The sequence below is a fragment of the Natrix helvetica genome, assembly GCF_964273705.1.
Source record: "Natrix helvetica genome assembly, chromosome: 5".
NCBI lineage: Eukaryota > Metazoa > Chordata > Lepidosauria > Squamata > Natricidae > Natrix > Natrix helvetica.
In genome coordinates, this window is record NC_138551.1 from 96,424,745 (window position 1) to 96,445,469 (window position 20,725).

At 42.9% G+C, this 20,725-nt stretch overlaps 1 protein-coding gene across 1 annotated transcript in view; it reads right to left on the bottom strand.

The window, feature by feature from the left end:
* Positions 1 to 13,103, bottom strand: part of WNT8B (Wnt family member 8B) — a 28,118-nt gene extending 15,015 nt beyond the window's left edge. Inside the window, exons 1-2 of the mRNA XM_081953782.1 lie at positions 13,010 to 13,103; positions 785 to 818 (exon numbers count right to left, since the gene is read on the bottom strand). Of these exons, the coding sequence (XP_081809908.1) occupies positions 785 to 818; positions 13,010 to 13,077 (102 nt within the window). The 5' untranslated portion in view covers positions 13,078 to 13,103. The remainder of the gene's footprint in view (positions 1 to 784; positions 819 to 13,009) is intronic.
* Between the last annotated feature and the right edge of the window lie 7,622 nt (positions 13,104 to 20,725).

Genomic DNA, 20,725 nt, shown 5'->3' on the forward strand with positions numbered 1-20,725 from the left:
CACAGTAATTTACACTGAGTTATCCAGTGCATTAATTATCATGGCAAGCCATATATTTTGTAGGAATAATTTTATTATAAAGAAGTTGAGCTCTCCCACTTGAGCAGAGAGTTGGACTAGAAGACCTCCAAGGTCCCTTCCGACTCTGTAATTCTGTTCATATTCCATTCAATTAACACCATTAGCTGCCAGATTCTGGGTTGTGCATAACGTCAGTTGAGAGCAGAGGTTCACACCGGTTTAGCCGAGCAGGTAGTAACTCGGCTAGACACGTGCCCGAACCAGTTCTAAGCTCGGGGCCGCCATCTTGATTTTCTGTTCTGCACATGCACAGAACAATCTTCATTGAAAAAGTGCATTTTTTTCCGTTTTGTAATGTTGTGCGCATGCACAGACCTTTTTAGGTGCAAATGTGGACATGCGTGGAGCAAACATTTTTGCGCGCCGAACCGGTAGTAATGCCGGCAGGAACCCACTCCTCATTGAGAGAGGCAATCTCACCATTACCGTTTACAAGACAATTTTCCTGCTGCCACTACTCAAGGATAAATGGCACATACCTGTCCACAATTTAATTCAATTAAATAATTTACACACAGGATTTCTCTTCTTTAAAGCAGGGATTTAAACAGCAGAAACAGTTTTCTGGCTCTCTAAAAGTCAAGTTGTAGCTTGCAAATATCCAGCCACAGTTTTATCCAATCTGGGAAGGAGGAAAGAGACAAGGTCTGGATGATTCGTGCTTCTTGGAATTAGGAATGGAGATCAAAGGGAACGTACTTACCTTGGGACCAGTCATCAGGAAATTATTCACTGACCTGGAAGGGAGAAAAGGTTTCATCAATGGAGAGCAGCAAATGTCTGTCCAGGAATGTCTGGAATTCCACTACACTGTCCCAGTTCATCCCCCTCTTTCACCCCTCCTGGCCAACCTGCAGGGATCTCCCTCCTGCCCCTCATCACACATGACAATTGACTCCCCATTAGCCAAGGTTTGTAGGGACTAATCTCTCTGTCCTGGTCTAGAGCCTCATCAAATTCTGAGAAATGAACGTCTGAGTTTTTAAAATATTTATTTTATTTTTGAAACCGGGCCTGGATTTACAAAAAAAAAAAAAAAAAAAGAATCATTCTCTCAGCCGAATCCACCTTACAGGGTTGTTATTAGAAAAATTGGAGGACTACTATCCTGTTTCCCTGAAAATAAGATCTCCTTGGATAATAAGCCCAGTGGGGCTTTTGAGCGCATGCGCTAAAATAAGTCCACCCCCCAAAAAATAAGCCCTCCCTGAAAATACTGCACCACAGCAGCAGCCATGATGTGACCACGCTCACCGCCGCCTGCACCTCAAAAATAATAAGACCTCCCCAAAAATAAGGCCAAGCGCTTATTTCGGGGGTCAAAAGAAAATAAGACCCTGTCTTATTTTCGGGAAAACACGGTAGATATTGTAATGCACAACACAGAAAAGTCACAGCTGTTTAACTATTTGGTTCAGCCTCTTAACAATGACAGCAAAAAGTGACCAGAATTTTTTTTTTAAAGCAGGATGAAAAGACAGATATGCAGGGGATGATTCATAGTGACATAGCCATGGAACAGTTCTTTACTTCTAATGTTTAAATCTCTGAGACCAAATAAGTCACATTCATACAGGAAGAACAAGAATGCATGAAGAATTTTTGCCCCCTCTAATCATAGATGCCTAGGCAGGGGATTGGACTAGAAGATCTCCAAGATCTTACAACTCTGTTATTCTGTTATATTTCATTGAGTTCCTAAGTGAACAGAGCCCAGTGGTGGGATTCAAAAATTTTTTACTACCGGTTCTGTGGGCGTGACTTGGTGGGAGTGGTTTGGTGGGGTTGGCAGGGGAAGGATACTGTAAAATCTCCATTCCCTCCCCACTCCAAGGGAAGGTCAGTGCAAAATCCCCATTTCCTCCTGATCAGCTGGGACTTGGGAGGCAGAGAATAGATGGGGGCGGGGCCAGTCAGAGGTGGCATTTACCAGTTCTCCAAACTACTCAAAATTTCCACTACCAGTTCTCCAGAACTGGTCAGAGCCTGCTGAATGCCACCTCTGACAGAGCCCTTCCTGCAAAATTTACAACCAGTCCTTTCTCAGACTATAACGTCTAACAAAATGACTAAAACAGCATTAGTAGCAGAAAGACCTATTGTTATTAAATACTGGGACTATGTAGAAGAAATACCGTAAGATGCAATATAAAATATAGTGGGTTGTAAATATTAATAAACCTCTGGAAAAGAAATCCACTCCATTGGATCGATCTCTGTAATAGAAAATAACAACTTAACATTGCTAGCTCAGAAATCCTACGGTAGCTAATAAAGAAAAGTATGGACCTACTTCAGGCTGTTCTTGTAGCAGACTGGCTTGACCCGTCTGTCCTTTCTAGCAGCGAAGAATACCCCATGTGGCATAAGACTACCAGGACTGGTGACTCTTTCCCCTTGAACTCAAAAGTGCTTTGTGAAAGCCTTAATTAACAAAAACTGGACGGGTAGAGCCATCCAACCTGCCTTCCATTGAGTTCCTGTACACTGCACTAGTCAAAGAGAGAGCCGTGAAAATATTTACAGACCCCTCACATCCTGGACATAAATTGTTTCAACTCCTACCCTCAAAACGATGCTATAGAGCACTGCACACCAAGACAACTAGACACAAGAACAGTTATTTCCTAAACGCCTTCACTCTGCTAAACAATAATTCCCTCACCACTGTCAAACCATTCACTAAGGCTGCATTACTATTACTATTAGTCTTCTCATTGTTCCTATCACCCATCTCCTCCCACGTATGACTGCAGGACTGTAACTTTGTTGCTTGTATCCTTACAATTTATATTGATATTGATTGTTTCTTGATTGCTTATTTGTACCCTATGATTATCATTAAGTGTTGCACCTTATGACTCTTGACAAATGTATCTTGCCTTTTTATGTACACTGAGAGCATATGCACCAAAGACAAATTCCTTGTGTGTCCAATCACACTTGGCCAATAAAGAATTCTATTCTATTCTGTTCTGTTCTGTTCTACGGACCCACTAATGGACTAGGTGTTAACTCACGAAGCTTTCCTGACCTGTTCCCAAGTTAGCCATAGGCAGGGGGATGGGAAATCGAGCCTCGCAACTGCAGCGAGGAATTCACACCTCAGTTAAAACAAAACACATCCTAGCCCACCAAAGTCAAGGCCATCTCCACAGAGACCCTCAACGGCCAGAGGGAGTGACTTCTACGATCTGCGAAATTGCTTTGTTGGGGAATGTGACTGGTGAAAAACCTTGGGGGGAGGGGGCAACAGGGTCAGAGGCAAGGCGCAAATTGGGTCAAGTCAGAGCTGGCTTCACTTAGATCTTGTGGACATAGCGCTCCTAATAAACAACTGGGCTTTTCTTGCAAAATGGCTTGAGACTCCTGCTTTTATTGGGACACTGGTCGGAATCCTGACGCTAGGCCAAAAATTGTATCCTAAGAGTGCTATTGGCTCACTGAAAAAATATCACAATGATCATTCCTATGTCATTTAAAGGTAAAGGTAAAGGTTCCCCTCGCACATATGTGCTAGTTATTCCCGACTCTAGAGGGTCATCTCCGTTTCAAAGCCGAAGAGCCAGTGCTATCCAAAAACATCTCCATGGTCATGTGGCCGGCATGACTAAATGTCATAGGTACACGGAATACTGTTATCTTCCCACCAAAGTTGGTCTCTATTTTTTGACGTGCATTTTTACATGCTTTCAAACTGCTAGGTTGGCAGGAGCGCACCCCATTATGAAGCACTAGGGATTTGAACCATTGAACTGCCCACCTTTCTGATTGACAAGCTCAGCATCTTAGCCACTGAGCCACCTTTTATGTCCTTTACTCTTCAATATTTTCATTAGTGTTTTAAATGAAAAAGCTGGTGGCAATATTGACTTATGGAAACTGCAATTATACAAAACTGGTGGCCCAACTAACACCCCAGGAGACAAGTTTAAAATTAAATACAATCTTGATGGGTTGGGAAAAAGAGGATGAAAGTGATAGAATGAAACTTGCTAGAAGTCTTCACTTAAAGAAAAACAGATAAAGATTGGTGTGGGCAAAAACCACACTTGCTATTAATATTTTTTTAAAAATACATGAAATATTTTATTTTGGAATTGTAGTTGATTGAAATCTATAAATATGAGCCAGCAAAAATAGATGGCTACCAAAGAAGAAAATATTAGTTTAGGCTTCATCAACAGAAAAGTAATTCCAAATTCTGAGAAGTAATCATTCCACTGTCAAGTGTTTTTCCCACTTCTGGACATCATACTTTAAGAGGAGTAAATCAGGGGTGAAATCCAGCAGGTTCTGACAGGTTCTGGAGAATCGGTAGCAGAAATTTTGAGTAGTTCAGAGAACTGGTAGCGGAAATTTTGAGTAGTTCGGAGAACTGGTAGCGGAAATTTTACTACAGAACCAGTAGTAAAAGAAATTTGAATTTCATCACTGTGAGAAAGGATTGGTGAACATTCTTTAAATTACTGGAAACATGTCCCATAAGAGGAAATCAGGACTTGCTTTCTTCTTCCAAATTGGATTTAAAGTATTAAAAAGCAGGTTCTGATTTAAAAGTGTCCTTACTGTAAGAGCAGCTAAACAGAGGAAACAATTCCCTGGGTGTGCTCAAGTGGGGGCTAGACAGCCTTCTGTCTGAGATGCTTTCATTTAAATTCCTGCAGTGAATGGGGCGACCAGGGGGATAGGGGGGGGTAGCTTTCATGACTCCTTGCTATGCTAGGGTTCTATGATTATATAATTCATCATCTACCTACATGCTAATAGCCTCACTGGCTTGATCCTACAACTGCGATGCTTTTTTATTATTGCCTGCAAGATATGCACTTTAAATATCATTAGCATATTGTAGTAGTATTAAATAATGTTTTAGGTAAAGGTAAAGGTTCCCCTCAAAGGTGGATTGCAAATCCTGGCGTTACCGGTTTGCTTGTGCTTGCGTGCCCATGCGATGAGGGTGGGAACAGCCTCCCACCGCCGCCACTACCGATTCACCAGATCCAGGCCAAACCGGGAGCAACCACCTCTGGTTCCCCTCGCACATATGCACTAGTCATTCCCGACTCTAGGGGGCAGTGCTCGTCTCCGTTTCAAAGCCAAAGAGCCAGCGCTATCCGATGACATATCCGTGGTCATGTAGCCGGCATGATTAAACGCCGAAGGCGCACGGAACGTTCTTACCTTCCCATTGATTAATAATAATTTATTAAAGAGGTACCATTTGCCTTGTGTTGATACTTTTCACAGTTTGGTTTTGTTGGATATGTCTTTATATATGTTGGGTTGTAACCATTGTAGTTGTATTAGACCAGTTGTATTGTATCTTTCAATCACAAAGAAGTGAAGGAAGTTAGAACTCACCCCTCTACTAGAAAAATGAAATATTATCCTAGGAAATATTTTAAAAGGGCAGAATATTTCCCCTAAAAAGAGAAGTAGAAACTCAAGAGAGGCAGAAACTCAGCTGCTCCCACCTTTGTGAATGAGCCATTAAGGCAGTGTATCTCACCTTGGCGACTTTAAGTCTTGTAGACTTCAACTCCCAGAATTCCCCAACCAGCTGGCTGGGGGATTCTGGGAGTTGAAGTTTACAGGACTTAAAGTCGCCAAGGTTGAGAAACACTGCATTAAGGCCTGAGCCAGTCTACTCTACGTAACAAACATCCCCCTTCAGGGTGATGGGATTAAGGCATGGGCATAATAGTATTAGCCCTTACCCATCTCACCACATGGTACCTGGGAAGACTACATCATCAACCAGCAAGTCAAGCAAGCAGCTTACAGAGTTGCCCCTGCACTGCCCCCTGGGAGTCTGACCACCAATCAGAATGCATTTCTTACACAGGAACAGGAAGCTCTGGGGTGGGGCCCAACAGAGGGCATAAAACTCAGGGACCCTCAGCACCCCTTTCCTTTTCACCCAGGAGCTCCAAGGCATTAAACCAGTGGTGAAATTCATTTTTTTCACTACTGTTTCTGCGGGCGTGGCTTGGTGGGGGTGGCAGGGGAAGAATACTGTAAAATCCCCATTCCCTCTCCTCTTCAGGGGAAGGATACTGTAAAATCTCCATTCTCTCCCCACTCCAGGGGAAGGATACTGTAAAATCTCCATTCTCTCCCCACTCCAGGGGAAGGATACTGCAAAATCCCCATTCCCTCCCCACTCCAGGGGAAGGATACTGCAAAATCCCCATTCCCTCCCCACTCCAGGGGAATTATACTGCAAAATCTCCATTCCCTCCCCACTCCAGGGGAAGGATACTGCAAAATCCCCATTCCCTCCCCACTCCAGGGGAAGGATACTGTAAAATCTCCATTCCCTCCCCACTCCAGGGGAAGGATATTGCAAAATCCCCATTCCCTCCCCACTCCAGGGGAAGGATACTGCAAATCTCCATTCCCTCCCCACTCCAGGGGAAGGATACTGCAAAATCTCCATTCCCTCCCCACTCCAGGAGAAGGATATTGCAAAATCCCCATTCCCTCCCCCCTCCAGGGGAAGGATACTGCAAAATCCCCATTTCCTCCTCACTCTGGGGCCAGTCAGAGGTGGCATTTGCCAGTTCTCTGAACTACTCAAAATTTCCACTACCGGTTCTCCAGAACCTGTCAGAACCTGCTGAATTTCACCCCTGCATTAAACCATCTTTCCAAGCAGCCTCCATGTTTCCAGTGTCTTTTCCCCTCTTGGAACTGAACCCAGAAGAAGATTTCTTCCAACAGAAGAAAAACTACAAAATAATTCTATAATGCTAAAAAGCCTTCAACTTTTGGCAGGCCATATTTCTGGAGAAAGTCTAAATATGTTTCTTCTAATGTCTTGTTGTTTACACATTCCTTCACAACACAGGGAAGTGACGTAGTTCTCCTATCAGCTAAGCCACAGGAATCCAACTCTCTGCCCGTCTGAGTAAATTTCAGTTTAGTAACGTGTTGAAAGGGAAGGTTTCAGCCATGACGTAACCTGGGCACTGACACACATTTGAATCAAATTCTTTCATATCATTCATAAGCACAAGAATTTATTTAAGAAGCATTCTTAATAGTTCATGAGGAAGGGAGGCGGGGGGGGGGAGAGAGATTACAACCATCGACCAAACAAAATCAAATTAGTTAACAAACAAGCAATACAAATCTCATCTGCACTGACTAAATCGAATCTTTTTTTTCAAGGTCAATGTTATTCTAAAGGGGTAATTTGAGATCACAAGCGTGAATGGATAAAGACTGGAGTTATTCATATTCTTGCTTTGTATTTGAATAACATTTTCAGTTTGGCAGATATCTGCATAATATAAGGAAGGCGTTAAATTACATGATAGCTACTTTCTAGTGTGCCATAGTCATACAATAAATCCCCCAAAAGAGTCATTCCATTCTATTGGTTAAGGTAACAAAGATTGGAGAATTAATATGTAATCTAGATGGGGTTTATTGGGATGGATCCCAGTGCTAATGAGGTCAGACTGTATTGCTCTAGTTCAGGGGTGTCAAACTCAAGGCCTGGGGGCTGGATCCGGCCCACAGGGTGCTTAGACCTGGCCTGTGGGCCCGCCTTGGAAACAGCAAAGGACCGGCCCGCGGTGACTCTGCCAGCAAAAACTGAGCTTGGAAAGCCATGCGCAGTCCACCCGGGCTCCGTTTTCAGCCATGACAGCCTCCTGCAGCCCTCGGCCAGCAAAAATGGAGCCCAGATAGGCCATGCGTAGCCTCCCCGAGCTCCATTTTCATTGGCAGAGGGCTGCAGTAGGCTGGCATTGCCAAAAACAGAGTCTTAATGAGTGACGTCGAGATGACCATGCCCACCCTGGCCATGCCCTCCGCCCCCCCCCCCAAGGTCAAACACAACCCTGATGTGGCCCTCATTGAAATCGAGTTTGACACCCCTGCTCTAGTTAGTTGGATTGCTCAGCCTTCCCACACATACAGACAGAGAGACCTACCCCTGCCTTGACAATCATCACAAAATGTTAGTGTAGGTCCATGATGGTGAACTTATGACATGTGTGCCATAGGTGGCATGCGGAGCCCGCTCTGTGGGCACGTGAGCCATTGCCCCAGCTCAGCTCCATTGCACATGCCTGTACACTTCCTGCTGGCCAGCTGATTTTTGGGTCTCTGCTGCTCATGGGGGGGGGGGGTTGGGGCACATGCGGGAGACATGCACGAATACATGGGGGGGTCACACACACATGCATGGGGCACCCTCCCCCATGCCCCATTTTTGGTCCCAGGAGGCTTTAGGGAGACCTGCTAGGCTCAAAACAGGGCACATGGAGTCACGTGTGTATGCACGGGCGGCAGGGCACATGGGAGGTGTCACACACAGACATTGCATTATGGGTGTGGGCATGTACATTCACACACGCATGCTTTTGGCACACAACGACAAAAAGGTTAGCCATCACTGGTGTAGGTCTTTTAAGTACTGCTGAGAAACCTATTAATCTGCCATTAAAAGGCCCATGTTGTACGTATATGATCAGAAAGGAGGAGCTATCAGCTATGGGCAAGGCATACAGAACTGCCAATGGAAGCACTTCTAAAACTCATCCCGTTAGCTGGATGGAGACTCCAACCTCCACGTATCACAAAATGGATAGTTTCCATCGTTTGGGAGTGATAGACAAATTTCTTCACAGATTACAACCCGTTCCTGAAAAATCTGATCACTATTTTATTTATTTTATTTATTTTATTAAATTTATAGACCGCCCCCTCTCCCCGAAGGGACTTGGGGCGGTGTACAGACACCAGATTAAAACCTAGTATAAAATGGATACACTTAAAAACCAATTAAACAGTAGAGCTGTACAGGGTAATAAAAGTTAAAAATCAGCTTAAAGCAACCCCAAAAATTTAAAAGTACAGAATTGAGGGATTAGATCGGGAATTAGGCCAGGTCCGCTAAACTAAACAGGTGGGTCTTGAGCATCTTACGGAAGGAGCGGAGATCAGTGGTTGTTCTGATGTCACGGGGGAGGTCATTCCAGAGGGTCGGGCCCATCACAGAGAAGGCCCTACTCCTGGGCGCCGCCTGCTGGCACTGCGTCGTGGACGGCACCCGGAGGAGCCCCTCTCTGTGAGAGCGGATCGGTCGAAGGGATGTATGGGGCAGGATACTATTCATTACCTTTGTGCAACCAGGGTCAGTGCAAACCCAATCTTTCAATAAACCTGTGTGTTCTGGAAGATGTGGGCGGGTAGGGTAACTGCCTGGCTAATGGGATAATGAAACCCATCAGATGTCATCTGGAGGTGTCATCTCCTTGCAGTTTAAACTGCCTTATGAAGTGGCATTAAGCACAAGGTCTTTAGTGTCAAGACTGGACCAGGACACACCTCTGAAAGAACGGCAGACTTGGACCTCAGCAACAAAGAGCAGGTACAAAGTGCGGCAGCTGCCCAAAATGCCAATGCAGACTTAGGCTCCATGTCTATGTTTATAGCGCACTGATAAGACCACACGTGGAATAGTGCTTCCAGTTCTGGTCACCACAATATAAAAAAGACGTTGAGGTTATAGAAAGACCTCCGAGAAGAGCAACAAAGGTCTGGAGACCAAATCGTATAATGAATCATTGCAGGAACTAGATCAGAGGTGGTATTCAGCCAGTTCGGACCGGTTCGCCCGAACCAGTAGGAGAAATCGAGGGTAAGCCCGCCCATCTGCCCCAGCTCTATGCCATCCTATTTAGGCACATTTTGGAGGCCAGGCGTATGTGCAGAAGGTGCACACATGAGCAAAGCTCATGCATGGATGCCGGTGCAGGCGTGGAAGACCGGGCGCATGCGCAGAAGACTGGGTGCATGTGTGGAAAACCAGGCAGATGCGAGGAAGACCAGGTACATGCACGGAAGACGGGGTGCATGCACGGAAGACCGGGGACATGCACGGAAGACCGGGCGCATGCACGGAAGATTGGCCGCATGCACGGAAGACCGAGCTCATGCGCGGAAGACCGGGCGCATGCGCGGAAGACCGGGCGCATGTGCGGAACACCAGGCGCATTTGCGGAAGGGGATAACTGGTGGTAACAAAATATGAAATCCACCACTGAACTAGATATGTCTAGTCTAATGAAGATAAAGACTAAGGGTGATATAAGCATTGTTTCCCAGTACTTGAGGGGCTGTTGCAGAGAAGAGGGGATTGATTTATCCTCCAAAGCACTTAGGATAGGATAGGAAATAGTGGGTAAAATATTATTGAAGAGAGATCCAACCTATAATTAATGGGAGAAATTCCCTAACAGTGAGAATTATTAATCAGTGGAATGGCTTCCCTCCAGAAATTGTGGGCAGTCCTTCATTGAAAATTTTCAAGAAGAGATTAGAGAACCACTTGTCCAGAATGGTATAGGGTCTCCTGCTCAAGTAGGAGGTTGGACTAGAAGACCTCTAAGGTCCCTTCCTATCCTCTATGTTCTAAGACTTGGAAATAGTCCTGCATTTTTTTCTTCACCAGAAAAACATGACCAATTCAAGGATACTTTGCTGTTTGCAGAAAAGGTGGCAGCAGCAGAGTTTCCCCAAATATTAGCATTCACCTCCTTATTGACTTTCCAGAGCATAACGTTGCAGGGGTTAAACAGAAGGTTTTTATGTATCCCACACACAAGGGATTTCTTTCAACACTGTAGGTCAGGAATATACAACAGGAGGCACCTGCCCAACCAGTAGATGACATCCAGAATGTTGGCTCTCTTTACTGTTGTTGGCAGTTTGGGGAGTTAAGGTATAAATGGATGCCTTTCGCCTTATAAAGATTTAACACCCTCACTTCTCCCCGTAAAAAAAACCTCCTTTCCCTTCCTTCTAGAATATAGCCCTCAACATTTATTTATTTATTTACTCATTTATTAACATTTATACATAATCCTAATCTAAAACACACAATTATTTAAACTCCAAATACACAATCCATAAAAAGAATTCATTAAAAAGAATTCTGAATAAAGGGTCCCCTCGAACATATGTGCTAGTCGTTCCCGACTCTAGGGGGCGGTGCTCATCTCCGTTTCAAAGCTGAAGAGCCAGCGCTGTCCGAAGATGTCTCCATGGTCATGTAGCCAGCTGAAGATGTACAGAACGCTGTTACCTTCCCATCAAAGGCGGTCCCTATTTTTCTACTTGCATTTTTACGTGCTTTCGAACTGCTAGGTTGACAGAAGCTGGGACAAGTAATGGGAGCTCTCTATGCGGCTCTAGGGATTCGAACCGCCGAACTGCCAACCTTTCTGATCGACAAGCTCAGCGTCTTAGCCACTGAGCCACTATGTCCCTACAAGATGCTATATACCAAATGCTCCCGATAGATTGCTTTGCCTATATCTAAGGCTTACTGCAAGTATCATATCTTAATTAACTTCAGAAACATGAAAAGCATCTGCCTGCTCAGCTTTTATGGGGCACGCTGGAGCAGCCATGGAAATGGAATATATTCACCCTTCTAATCTCTTGATCAATTGGGGAAGGGTCTTCACCATGCCTTTGCAGCTCACACGGAGCCAATAAGTAGCTTCTACATAGCGGAACATAACAATGAAAGACCTGAGCCAGGAAGAACTTTATAAGAATTACTAGCATCTTGAACCAGACCAGAAATCAACTAGCAGCCCCACCCCACCCAACCCCAACCGTGTCTTTTCTGGTAGGCAGCTGTATTTTGCTCCAGCTGTAACTTCCAAGTTTTGTTCAAGGACAGCACTGTGCAGAGTAAATTGCAGTGCTCCTTCTAGGGGGTAATAAGAACCAAAGTCACTGTTACCACCAAGGTGGTCCTTAGGCTGACAACGGTTGTGCATCTGTGTACGATTGATTCTCCTGTGTTGACATAAAATTCTCTTGAACTGTGGATTGAGCTTAAAATGTATGATTGCCGCTGATTTCTCTTGTTATCATAATTTCTGGAGTCTGATTAAAAATAAAAGAGATTGTTTTGCATGCTTTTATATTTGGTTATGTGGTGAAATCACTGTTAAATTAAGTTGTCAAAAAGGTTTAGTATTTAACGGTCACCAACTTGATGGCATATAATCAATCAATCAATCAAAAGAGCTGACAGCTTGGCAACAGAGTCTGTAAAACTGATCTCTCCCAATGGACAGACAGTTAAACCTCAAAAGGGTGGATAGCAAATCATATCAAGCGATAAGAAGGGAGAATCAAGGACTTCTGTCAATAAACTTATTTTATTTATGATAAGCACAGTGTTACTTCTTTACATGAACTTACAGAAGTGAACAATTGCCCCATAAAAGATAATCTGTTTCTTATTATTTTTTTATTGTGGTTCTTTGTTTTTTGACATTCTTTCCAGAAAAACGTTTCAAATAAAAATATTCCAATAAAATGCTTTTATTCCTCATTAATAGTTTTTGTAACAAAGTTATGGAGAAACATCAAAAAGAAAAATCAACTGAATTGACTCTGCTTCTTGGAATAATCCAGTTTATCTGGACCATTCTTCTAAGAATGATAAGTGGAACTTATGAAAAACAAACCGGACATTCTGAGATTAAGAAATGCAATAAAATTGCAGAAACATAGATCTTATGACGCCTGATCTTCCCCCGACAATTCAATTATTAGTCTAACGAGCTGTGATTTCAATGGCTTCTTACAACATCAGTGGCACTAAAGTTTGGGTCCAAATACATGGAAAAGAGATTAAATGAATTTTTAGCTTGGTGAATGCTACAGCTTGGAAACTTTCCAATAAAGAAAATATCCAGATTAGTGAATGGTTCATCTTCAAAGTGAAAAGTCCACAACCTTTCTAAGTAATTCTCTTGAGTTTCCCTGATTTATCAAAATATTGACCTCAATAAAGGGCTCGTGAGAACAAAAGCATTTAATTCTGCACAATTGTTCCTGTCAGCCTGTCTATAGAGCAAAGAAAAAAAAAACTCTGATTACTCACCAAGGGTGGCTGAGATGGAAGAGGGATACAAGGAACAAGGTGCCTGGATAATAGCCAATCCAAAACATAATCTGTCTTCCAAAAAGAAAACAAGAAAAAGAAAGTTTGTGACAGCCAAACGTACAATTTGGACTACTAAATGACTGGTAGAAGGCGAAACAAACTCAAAGAAATGTAAAATGAGATTCTAGCTTCTGCTCCTTGAGTATGGAGAAGTTAAAAGATCTAAACTATGCTGGAGGACAATCAATCCTGAAGTGGAAGCAAAGGGGATTGGAGAAATGGAGCCACTGAAAGTTGTAAGAAGAGATTATCTTCTTAATTAAAGATTTCCCCCCCTTCCTAAGTCTTTCAGCCAATCAGAACTCAAGTGCCAAGAGAGAGAGACTGAACTGATCAAAAGAACACCCCAGGTCCCTCAAAGACAAATGGACCAACAAAGGGATGGGGAGGGAGGAGGGAGGGAGGAAGGGAAGAAGAAGAAGAAGAAGAAGAAGAAGAAGAAGAAGAAGAGGAGGAGGAGGAGGAGGAGGAGGAGGAGGAGGAGGAGGAGGAGGAGGAGGAGGAGGAGGAGGAGGAGGAAAGAGAGAGAGAGAAAAGGAAGGAAAGAAAAGAAAAGAGAAAAAAGAAAGAGAAAGTCCAATAGACCCATCAAGGTATAGACCTGTGGTGGACAGAAAAAGAGCAGGGGCCACAAGAGAGGTGGTTTAGGACATCTTTCTGATTTTTCAGTCCTATTTTTGGGGAATAACAACAATGGGAAAGGATCATAGTAGCATGGAAGGAACCCAACTCTGCCCACGGCCCACAGTTTAGGCACCAGAGCATAAACAAATATATTCCAGATGAGCTATCATGCAACTCTGTTGAAAGTTATCTCATGAACTAGCGCTCACATTTGAAAACAGGTAGGAAAGGTAAGTGAATACCTGGTCAAAAAAGTCAACATGGAAGCTGAAATGGTGTGATCAAAGCTCCTGCTGCTTTTTATACACTGTTCCCATAAATTATTCAAGTCCATGGAAGAGGTATAATAATAATAATAATAATAATAATAATAATAATAATAATAATAATAATAATAATAATAATAATAATAATAATAATAATAATAATAATAATAATAATACTGCAGGACAATGAATGGCTGTGTGAATAAATGTCAATGGGATAAAACTGTTTACTGTGACTACATCTACACTATTTAGGTCACAGAACCTGTTAATTAAAAAAGAATAATTCCCATCCCCAAAATGGTGGGCATGGCTTTTTATGACAGGAACCTTTTTGGCACCGAGTGCCCAAACCAAAACATGTGTGCATATTCATGCATGTGCATGTGCTGAAGGACCAGAAACCTGAAGACTGGCTAGCCAGCGCACACATGCCTGTTTTTTGGCCACTTTTCGGGCCATTTTCAGGCCGGTTTTTTTGGCCCAAAAACAGCCTTAAAAAGGCCCAGAAATGGACCAAAAATGGCCTGGTTTTTGGCTGTTTTCATGCCGTTTTCAGGCACTCCAGTGCCCATGAAGACCAGTTGGCCAGCGTGCATGCCCACAGAGAGGGCTCTGCATGCAACCTCTGGCATGTGTGCCATTGGTTCGCCATCACTGTGATAGGAGAATAAGCTCCATCCTTCCTGCTGTGTTTTAGAAAAATTGCTATGGATGGGTTCAAATGAAGGAACACCATTAAATTCTTGTGGGGCCTTAGCGTATTACAACCACCATTTGCAAACCCTAACCTAGAAGATGGACTGGTGTAGTTATACTTCACAAGGACTAGTAATAATGTGTTCGGTCTGACAAACCTGGTTAGGAAAGCTTTAAACTAAAAGCTGGCAAAAGAGTAAGATAGGATTTGGGGAGACAGACTCTGGCATGCAAGAATTTCCACTGACTTGTCTTGCTGATAGCTTTCACCTCCATGACACAGAGATAGGCACGCACACAAAAAGCCATTATCCCCTACTTCATACTTACCAATAGGGAGGTTGTCCCAATGGGAGAGAACATAAGCAGCCACACTGAGAGGAAATTAGGATCTCAGAACCAAACTGTAGTGTAGTTGCAATGGGATCTCTTAAACTACTTAAAATAAACCATAATATTGACTTATCTATGCATTATTGCTGAAAATGTGAGAAATTTAAAAAAGTAAGAGTTTGTGCTCTTAGTTCAAAAAGGAAAATATAATTTATAACATGCTGGGATAGAGTACAGTAGAGTAGAGTAGAGTAGGGTAGAATAGAATAGAATAGAATAGAGTAGAGTAGAGTAGAGTAGAGTAGAGTAGAGTAGAATAGAATAGAATAGAATAGAATAACGAGTTTGAGGGGACCTTGGAGATCTTCTAGTCCAACCCCTGCTTAGGCAGGAAATCCTATACCACGTCAGACAATGATTCCCAGGACTGAATATAGCAATTGAAGCAGGGGTGAAATTCAGCAGGTTCTGACAGGTTCCGGAGAACCGGTAATGGAAATGTTGAGTAGTTCGGAAAATCGGCAAATACCACCTCTGGCTGGCCCCAAAGTGAGGAGGGAATGTAGATTTTGCAATATCCTTCCCCCAGGAGTGAAGAGGGAATGGGGATTTTGCAGCATCCTTCCCCTGCCATGCTCGCCAAGCCACGCCCACAGAACCGGTAGTAAAAGAATTTGAATTTCACCACTGGATTGAAGGATGTTGTTCAAAGCAACCAAGTGTGTGGGGGAGGATGCGTAGGTATGCTGAATGCTGACAACACCCATTCCTACTCAGAAATCCAAATGAACTAACAGCAATGCAATAGAGAGTATCTGAGTTAAAATAAATAGAGGGGGGGAATAAAAGCTGTAGTGTGATTGGTGTAAATTACACTCTGGCCAGCCATGAAGAAGATAAGGATGATCCTTCTCAGAAGCAATTGAAATTTCTTGAAGAGTGTGAAATCACTGTATTTGGAGACTTTAATTACCCTAATTTCTCTTGTGGGGGGAGGTAATAAGTGCTGCCAAGCATGGGCCTTCCAGGAAATTCCTGGCTTTTCTTGTTGGTAAAAGATCAACTAGATCAACATTCTTAATGCTAATAAATAGGGAAGACCCGAATTCAAAATGAAAATAGCAGGAACGTTGAAGAGAAATAATGTTGTGATGCTGGAATTCTTAATTTTAAAATCGAGACTATCAAAACTAATATACTGAGCTTCAAACATTCTAGGATGCTCAGAGTAATGATAAATACAAAACTATAGTAAGGGATGCTAATGGAAAAGGGACTCACAATGGGTGGGAATTTCCAAAAATCATGAGGTATTAATAGCACAAATGTTAACAATTCCAGGGAGCAGGAAAAATAGAAGATGGCAGAAGAAACTAATGGAACTACAGAAAAAGCTTAGTGAAGATCTAAAATGCAGACATGCAATGTTATTTAATTACTAGCTGGATACCCATGCTTCATGATGAAACTATGTGATTGGGCTATGCAGGAGAAATTCGATTTGTTGGCTCGGTGGTGAAACACATAAGGAACTATCGATTCCGCCATCTTGAGTCCGGAAGCAGTTCCATAGGTGGAAGGGGTAGACATTTTTGCAAGATACCAACATTTAGTACTGTAAGGAGGCCCAGACCGCTCTTGAGTGAAGGAGTGGAATGTCTGCCAGTTTGAACTGAGGTAACAGAATGTGAGGCAACTGGCAGTTAGAACAGACTTCTTATCAGGCGGGGTGGGAGAGTAGAATTTTTTAGCATCAGAGCATGTTAATTACTGTATAAGAAATACTAATGATCCGATAATCATTTTGAAAAATCCTTTCTTAGCGAGTACCTAGAATCCAAGAGGAACATATGTGCCAAATTTCAAGTTTGTAGGCTTTGTAGGGTTTCATGATGAGTGAATGGTATTTGGCTTTTATATATATATAGATTTGATTTGATTCCCCCCCCCCGCTGCATTTATTACTTTATAAATAACTCAAAGCAGTAAACATACCAAAGGTGGGTTTCAAATCCCAGTGCTACCAGTTCGCTCGTGCTCGCTCATGCTCGCATGTGCGTTCGCATGAGCGCTCTCATGTGCAGAAGCTTCTGGGTGGGTGGGCGGAGCCTCCCACCACCACCACTGGAACCCACCTCTGCAACATACTGCAACCCACCTCTGGCACATACTGTACCTAAAACAAGAACCCTGTGTGGTGGATTGGGTTGAGAAAGAATGACTGGCCCAGAAGCACCCAGTTGGCTTTCAGAGTGAAGATGGGACTAGAACTCAACATCTCCTAGTTACTAGCCTGGTGCCTTAACCCACTACACCAATTGGCTCTCAATAAGTGAAAGGTGGGCCTTGCCATAGAGCAGGAGTGTCAAACTCAAGGCCCGGGGGCCGGATCCAGCCTGCGGGGTGCTTAGATCTGGCCTGCGGTGCCACCCTGGAAGCAGCTAAGGACTGGCTAGCGTTGACTCTGCTGGCGAAAATAGAGCTCAGGAGGGCCGCATGCAACCCTCCCAAGGTCCGTTTTTGCTGGCAGAGAGTTGCAGGAGACTGTTCCAACCAAAAATAGAGGGCGGGAGCCCATTTTTGCTGGCAGAGCATTCAGGCCATCACAGGCACCCCCAAGATGAGTGACGTTGAGCTGGCCATGCCCCAGGTCAAACACAACCCTGATGCGTCCCTCAATGAAATTGAGTTTGACATCCCTGCCATAGAGGACATACAGAACTGTAGAACTGGTATTAGGAAAGCAAATGGTCAAAATAAAATAACTTTAGCAAAGGCTGTTTAAAATTTTTAAAAGCTGAGTGGTGTTCAAAATAAGGAATAAGAAAAGAAGCAGAAGAGCAGGGAGAAGACCAAATAGCACTAGCACTATAGCAGTTAAACTTATATACCGCTTCGCAGTGCTTTCCAGCCCTCTATAAGCGATTTACAGAGTCAGCCTCTTGCCCCCAACAATCTGGGTCCTCATTTTACCCACCTCGGAAGGATGGAAGGCTGAGTCAACCTTGAGCCTTCTGGGATTCGAACTGCCAAATTGCAACTAAGGACCAACAAAAGATACACAATTCCTACTTGTGGTCCACAACAATCTTGTCAAGCTATTCTCCAAAGCACCTGAGGCAGTGGTGGGTTGCCATTTTTTTTATTACCAGTTTGCTCATGCACGCATCCGGGTGGGTAGGCGGAGCCTCCTACCGTTGCTACTACCGGTTTGCCCAATCCGGGACGAACCGAGAGCAACCCATCTCTGACCTGAGGGTAGGACAAGAAGAAATGGGTGGAAACTAATCAAGGATAAAAGCAACTTAGAATTGAGGAGAAATTTCCTGACAGTTAGAACAATTAATCAGTGGAACAACTTGCCTCTAGAATTGTGAATGCTCCAATACTGGACGTTTTTAAGAAGATGTTGGATAACCGTTTGTCTGAAGTGGTGTAGGATTTCCTGCCTAAGCAGGGGTTGGACTAGAAGACCTCCAAGGTCCCTTCCAACTCTGTTATTCTATTCTGTTCTATTCTATCCTATTCTATTCTAAATTGAAGGGGCAGGATGGAAACTTAAGACTGATAGATATACAACCCGCATTTTTTTTTTTTTAATTTGCTTGGTCTGAAATCTTCAGGACCATTTCAATTACATATTAGAGTACTGATCAAACCTTTATATATTATATTGGAGAAATCCTGAGGTAGATATAGAGGAACAGAGGGTAAATGTTGCTCCCATCTTTAAAATATATAAAAGAACTACAGGGAATTATAGATTAGTCAATGAACATTAATTCCATTAACCTTCAAACAGTGATCTTAGATTATGGAAGCACAAAAACTACACCATGATTGGCATGATAATATAGTTTTCGGTCTGTAATCACCTTGACAAACATAATCATTATCAAACATTAACATAGCTTTATCAAAAATAAATATTTCATTTTGTCTTTTTGCTGAACCAACTTCCCTAGTAGACTCTGGGAATGCTGAAGTGTAATATACCATCAGTTCAATAAAGTATTTAAAAGAATCCCTCATCACATGCAGATAAGCAAGCAGGTTATTTGTTGGAAAAATAATGGCCTATTCATTTCAGGACCATGCAATTGTCTAGGAGTGCCCTCTGGTGGCCAATTTGTAACAGCAGCAACCAAGGAGAATATGCCATTCTTTCCAGTAAAGTGAATCTGTAAGATGCTTGTCACTTCTTTTAAAGCTAAATTGAGGTAAATTAAGTTTAAGAATTGTCACAAAAAAATTAAAGTTGAAAAATATAAGTGTCAAAGAGATCAATAATTATCTGGTTCCTTGGCGATAGCAAAACCTCACCCAACAAGCAATAAAAGCAGTCAGCACTAAGGGCCAGGAGGAAGAGGAGGAGGAGAGGGGTGGATAATTTGTGGCCCTCTTGCTTTTTAGGCCAGCACCTGAACCACAACTCCAGAGTGTCTAACACATAACAGCTTCCACGTGATTTTTTATAATTTAGAGATGTTCTGTGGCTATAATATTAACTAAAAAATGATCAGATCCACAGAACCTGACCACCATAAAGTTCTCCCAGGAATCGTTGCCAGCTCCATTCCTGTACTTGGAGTCAAATCATGAGTCGTGCAGGCAACCTTACTAGTTCTTGTTAAGATATACTAGGTTCATTCTCTTCTCCTTCCAATCACAAAGAACTAGAACCTAACGACAAATACTCCTGGCTTTTAACCTGGAGCCAAAGCTCCCCGTGATCCAGTTTCCAAGATAGCAAGAAGCTGGAAGTGGGAATTGGCAGAAATTACAATGCTCTTTATCTCTCTAGTGGACTGCTTGGAAGATCACAAATGGCAATTGCAGAACCCATAAATAAATTAGATTAACAGAGTTGGAAGGGACCTTGTAGATCATCTAATCCAACCCCCCACCCAAGCAGGAGATCTTACACCATTTCCGACAGGTGGCAGTCCAGTCTCTTCTTGAAAGCCTCCAGTGATGAAGCTCTCACAATTTCTGAAGGCAACTTCTGCTCCATGCTTTGATTGTTCTCACTGTCAGAAAATTTCTCCTTATTTCTAGGTCGAATTTCTCCTTGATCAATTTCAATCCATTATTCCTTGTCTGGCCTTCAGGTGCTTTGGAAAATCGCTTGATCCCCTCCTCTCCGTGGCAGCCCCTCAAATATTGGAACACTGCTATCATGTCTCCACTGGTCCTTCTCTTCACTAGACTAGCCATGCCCAGTTCCTGTAACCGTTCTTCATATGTTTTAGTCTCTAATCCCCTAATCATCCTCTTTTCTCTGCACTTTTTCTAGAGACTCAACTTTTTTTTTTATAGTGTGGTGACCAAAACTGGATGCAGTATTCTAGATGTGGTCTTACTAAGGCTTTATAGAGTGGTATTAGTACCTCACTTGATCTTGATTGTATTCCTCTGTTAATGCAATTTAGGATTGCATTGGCTTTTTTGGCTTCACACTGCTGGCTCATATTTAACTGGTTGTCCACTAAGACTCCAATATCCCTCTCATAGTTACTGCTATTAAGCCTGGTTTCAATCAGTCTATATGTATACTTTTGGTTTTTCTTGCCTAAGTGTAAGACTTTACTTTTCTCTTCATTGAATTTCATTTTGTTAGATAGGGACCAGTGTTCAAGTCTGTCAGGGTCCATCTGGATCTTGAGCCTATCATCTAGGGAGTTAGTTATTCCTGCCAGCTTAGTATCATCTGCAAATTTGATAAGTTCTC